Source organism: Phoenix dactylifera, chromosome 1 (genome assembly GCF_051530095.1).
Source record: "Phoenix dactylifera cultivar Ajwa chromosome 1, Ajwa_hap1_PhDact_Kaust_v1.1, whole genome shotgun sequence".
Classification (NCBI taxonomy): domain Eukaryota; kingdom Viridiplantae; phylum Streptophyta; class Magnoliopsida; order Arecales; family Arecaceae; genus Phoenix; species Phoenix dactylifera.
Window position 1 is genome coordinate 1,521,122 of NC_143190.1, and position 5,566 is coordinate 1,526,687.

The 5,566-nt window shown below is 40.5% G+C and overlaps 1 protein-coding gene across 1 annotated transcript; it reads right to left on the bottom strand.

Annotated features, from left to right (window-relative positions):
* Nucleotides 1-511: 511 nt before the first annotated feature.
* Nucleotides 512-1,523, bottom strand: LOC103695848 (uncharacterized). Its single transcript, XM_008777271.6, has one exon. The coding sequence runs from the start codon at nucleotides 1,506-1,508 to the stop codon at nucleotides 642-644; it is 867 nt and encodes a 288-aa protein (XP_008775493.5). The 5' UTR covers nucleotides 1,509-1,523; the 3' UTR covers nucleotides 512-641.
* Nucleotides 1,524-5,566: the final 4,043 nt, after the last annotated feature.

A 5,566-nucleotide genomic window follows, 5' to 3' on the forward strand; every position in this document is an offset into this window, starting at 1 on the left:
CCCACCATCTCTTTATCAGCAATTAATTAATCCCAGTTTTGTGCACAGAGATTTAAGCAGAGCACAGGAGATCACGATGAGAATTAACTGTTAAAGAACCGTATACATGTACTCCCACAGATATGAATAAAAACATAAGATATGTCTTTGAGATATTTCAAATGTTTCATTTGTCTTGAAGTAAAAAGGAGGAATTGGCACCAATATGAACAGAAGTATCCTATGGACAATATGTTGCATCTGTGTAACCCACTTGTGCATGTAGTTTCTTTGAAACTGATTTTGAATACAAAGATAAGACCTTAATTACACTTCATTGCAAGAAAAATAAAATTTACTTCAATTGATAGATATATAGAAATCAGCGTATTAATTATCAGCATCTTTAAGACGTATTTGCCTTGATGTCCAAGTCATATCTCTCATCCATTTGTCACTTAATCTACTGTTATGGCCTTAATATCTTTCTATTTAATTTGGCTCAAAAATATTGATGGCAATTCATCAAGCGGAAAGAAAATTTTTTTTGCCACTAATCTGAACATTATTTTGTTCTGACATGTTACAAGGACTGAGATGTCTCAAAAGCAGCATACACTACACAGTGAACTTAACACTACCAACAGAAAATTAAGCAAATTCTACTCATTGCTCAGCTGAAGCCTGATCTCCCTATTGAATCTCCTGATGAACTCCTCCACCCTCTCATTAAGCTCCTCATCCGACAATTTCGAGTACTCGTTTTCCTCCGAATATTGATGATTTCTCTTCTCTGTAATCGACCGTTGGAGCGGGAAGTTTGAATGCCCGCTTCCCACCAATCTGTGATGATTTCCCCTCCCTGTCGCCGACCGTCGGAGCGGCAACCTGAGATGATCTTTCTTCTCGGTCACCGAGTGGCATACTGGCTTCTCATAGACAACTATACTCTTATCACCTTCTGTTCCCGGCTGTGGAAGTGATTTCTCCTTCAAATCTACACTTCTATCGGCAGGTTTTTCTAACTGGAGGACTGAGTTCTCTCTCACGGCTATGTTTTTGTCAGCAGTCACATCCAACTGGCTCGGAGCAAGCAATGGTTCTTTTGGGCTCTCTATAATGCGAGTCTTGGGTGGTGGCTCGGCAACAAGGCATGCACTCCTTGCCCTGCTGTGTTTGATGAACTCCTCGTAGAGATCGCTGGTCTCGCTTGAGGAGGAGAATAAACCGGAGTCGGCGGCGACGATGACGATGATGGAGTTGGACATGAGGAACCAGAAGGTGGTGTCTTTGAGGAGTGTATAGGGGGGGATGTGGAGGAGAGAGACATAGAGGACAGGGAGGGAGATTACTAAGATGGAGATGGATATCTTCTTCGCCTTGGGGGGCCTGCTGTTGTTCGAGTTGGAGCTGGAGCTGGAGCTGGAACTGGAGTTGGGCTTAGCTTTGGAGAAGTTTGGTGGTTGCTCCATCTTTGGACTTGCGAGTTTGATGGTGCAAGGCTGTGAACCTTCTCTTCTAATTCTCATAATCTGGGTTTGTGGAAGTTTGAGGGGGCTTTTATAGGGCAGAGGAGGGAGTTCAAAGGCAAAATCAATGTTTTGTGGGCAAAAATAATTGAAATCTAGAGAGTGGGAATCATCCACGTACTGGTGGTGGAAATTAGCTCCTGCTGCTCTGCGATCAAAGGACCACTGCATGGACGGTGAATAAAGTCAGCCAATTTATTTGGATGGCCCACAAGTAAGCAAATTTAATTTGATCAATCAAGATCTAGGATTGTGATCTATCCAAAAGATGAGTCTAATCACTTGCAAGTGGCTTGGATAGATTGATTCAGTCCTGACCTTGACCCAAAATTATGATCTCGTCTCGGCTATCAGCTATCTATGTTTGGGAGACCTGAACTCTTAAGTTATAAACTGGGATTGCTAATTTGTTTAGTTGGTAAAGTCTTTTGTATTGATGCAAGAAAACATAGCTAATAGTTTGGGTGGCCTAGGTGTTCAGAATTAATAAAAACTTAAAACAGAAAGCGGTCTTTGTTTGCTGAATAATCTATCAGTAGGAGAATCCTGGTGGCATGCCTTTGGAGTTCAACTTTCTTGAGTTGATGCTCTGCCACTCCAATGTGTTGGCTTGAAGGGATACTAAAGATAACTTTTATAGTGTGAGGATCATGGACTTCTTGCGTGGAATTGGAGCATTTAGGCTTGTCTTTCTGCTCTCCATTGTTTATCGGTGTCATCTTTTTTACTTTGCACTTCATTGGAGTGAGATCCTAAACAATGTTTGCTGAAAAGGTTTTGGGATTGGATTGGAAGGAACCTAGCTTACATGTAAAAGTAACTTTACATGTCAAGGTATGCAGATTATAATTTTGAAATATTGGTAATAAATTTGTACAACCATTTTCTATGAAAGAATCAAAGTCAGATAATGCAAATATATTGGCAAATGTGGGGCTGTTGTGATTCATTTGTAGTACATGTGGAAAATTCTTTTAATTTTTCAATAAAATATTAAACAATGGAAACAGTTTTATATATGATAGCCACCCAAATCTCATAGTCTAGATGGCACAAGGATTAATCCAATTTTCTCATACCATGGGGCTTCGGGACAGTGTTACATAAACATAGGATTGGATTTGGCTTGTTTTTCTTCTCTTGTTTCTGCTATGTTTTACGTTTTAGGTTTTCGGCATTTTTTACTTCATTAACTCTAAGAATTCAGAGGGGTTTTGCTTTTCTTTTTCTTCTAACATAGTCTAGATGAGGGGGCTGATGCAGTTTATATGATTGATGCTATTTGCGGTGGGCTTGCAGTATAAAACATCAATCTCTTCTCTTCCTTGGCTTGCTAAGTGTGAGAGGTGTTTTTCATAATTTGGATCTTGTTGCATTTGCTTTCTTTCATATATAAAGATAAATTAAAAATGCTCGCTCTTTCTAAAACTTCAAGCATATTCAACCCATGGGTTCTTGTGAACCATCAGGGGTAATGCTGGCACCTTGACCCCAAATTAACAAAGCTAGCATCGGGATGTTATCTTTCACGCAAAAGAAGGATTCACCTTCCTTCGCAAGAATCTGCTGTTGGATCACCCACCACATAGATTTCGAAGCACTCCAAACTTCATCATTCATCTACTTGCATAGACCTCAAAGCGACAAGTGGATGATCCAACAATGGACTCATGCCAAGGAAGTTGAATCCTTATTTTGCATAAATGATACAACCCTATCCCATTAATATGTGGTGCTGAATAATAGCTAGTTTTACACCTTTTCCCGAAAGGCTCTTGGTCAAACATAGCAGTTTCCAAGTAAAATATGTAATGATCTTAGGCAAGGAGGTTGGATTACATAGCATTTCTATTTCTCTATACCAACAAGCTACAAGGGGCTAGGCAATCCTTTCACTTGAAATATATTTAGTTTTAATGTACAAAAAATAAATTTCCTTTCACCAAAAACTTTGTTCAGAAAAATTTCATCTTGACAAATGGGCAGGTTGAAACTATTTTTTGAAAAGGAACACAGAGATGGAATTCACCATATTAATACAAAGGAGCATAAAAAATTTAATTTCAAGATGTTATATATAAAAAATCTAATTTTTATATATAAATAAAATAAAATTGAAATCTAGGGGTTTTTAGTGTTAATTTATGTGATATTTATGCATGCAATGCATGTATGGAGGTGCTGAATTGGGGCTTTGCCATAATGATCACACCCCTCAACTTAGCAACTAGAGGATACTGGTTCAAGTTTGGGATGATACATCTCCAGGGATTTAGAATTGAATAATTATAGTAGGGGTGAATTCCCTCCCTCTCTCTCTCTCACACACACACTTTAAAAAAGAAGTAGATGGAAGTACAAGTCCGATCAAGCCAAGTCAAGTAAGTAAAGGCTCGAGCTCAACTAGATTAAAAAATACTAGAGCTCAAAATTTGATTCGAGATTGATCGTATCTTAATATCCAAGCTCGAGCTCGACTAGATTCAAAAATATTGGAGCTCAAAATTTGATTCGAGATCAATCGAACCTTAATATTCAAGCTCGAGCTCGACTCAATAAAAAAAAAATAATACTCGAAATCGACTCGACTCGACTCAAATATCAAATTTGAGCCTTGAACATAATTAAAAATATGATTAAAAGTTAGGAGTTAGATAAGATTAAAAAAATATATAAAAAATATATTTTAAATTATTAAATTGATAATATATATTATACAAATATAATATTATTAAAATATATTTTGCTACTTGAGCTCGACTCGAAAAATTATTTGAGCTACTAGAGCTCAGTAATAGTCAAGTCGAGCTCGTGCAGCTCGCAAGCTACTCTGCTTATTTGCATCCCTAGATTGAAGTGGAGGATGGTTTGTTGACTTCTTCTTGTTCATCTCTTATCATGGAGGTTCATTTGCACCCCTAGATGAAATCAATTTCATTTCTTTTCTCCCTTCTCCTCTTCCCTCTCTCTCCACCCTTTTCATTGGCAGCTAAAACCCTTTTGCTTTTTTATTGCTGACCATGATGTAGGGACTTCATCATGGACAGTGGCGAGGAGATCAAAAATCAACATCAAGAAGGGAGCCAATGACACCCTTGATTAATCCCCTCAACAGGGAGGTCTAGCCAATAGTATGTGAAGTCCTGTTGATAAACCATAAGCAAGCAACTGTCTCGTCCTGTGGACTAGTGTAGAGCGGCCTACGTTAATGGTGGAGTCACAGGGCTAACTAAGAGAATAGTTCTTAGTTGCAGCAGGAGGACGCTTATGGTACGGTAGGGACTTTTTCTTCACTAGACGGGGGCTTCACTACAGGAAAGGAGAGAAAAGCCGACACTTAAATGCCGATGCTAGGGAGAAGCGTCGGTAAGTTTTGGTCCCGCGCCAAATTTTGCCGACGCTTTTAATGAGCATCTGCAATTTGAAATAGAGGACGATGCTTAAAAGCGTCGTAGTAGGCCTACAGCTAAACGATGCTTTAAAGCGTCGTTGTTGTCGCCTAAGACGACGCTTATAAGTGTCGTTGAAGGATGCTTATAAACATCAGCGAAGGCGAAGCCCCTCCAAACCCAGCAGCCGACCTCGAGCCCGCATACTTGCCCTAGCGACTCCCCGAGCCCCCTCATTCTCCTCTCCGGCGCTGCCTTAGCTCTCGTCTTCCTCCTCTCCGATGCTGCCTTAGCCCCCATCTTCCTCCTCTCTGGCGCACACCGTCCGACTCCTACCTCCTGTCCTCCTCCCTCCTCTCCGATGTCGACCGACTGATCTCAACCCCCTCTGCTCGAGATATTTTTCTCCTCCTCCCTCCTCTCCCTCCATCTCGCTTGTTCTCCTCCTTCTCCTCCTATTCTTTGTGTGTTCGTGTGTTTTTTTCCTTCTTTAATTTGTTCTCTTGCCCTCAAGCCTTGATCGAGCTTCGCCTCCGCTCGAGAATCTTCTCCTCCTTCCTCCTCTCCGACGTCGACCGACCGGCCCCAAGTCCCGATCGATCCAGGCCCGCCTCCGCCCAAGGTATTGCACCATGCATCATTAATTGTTTTTGGTGTTCTCATATCTAC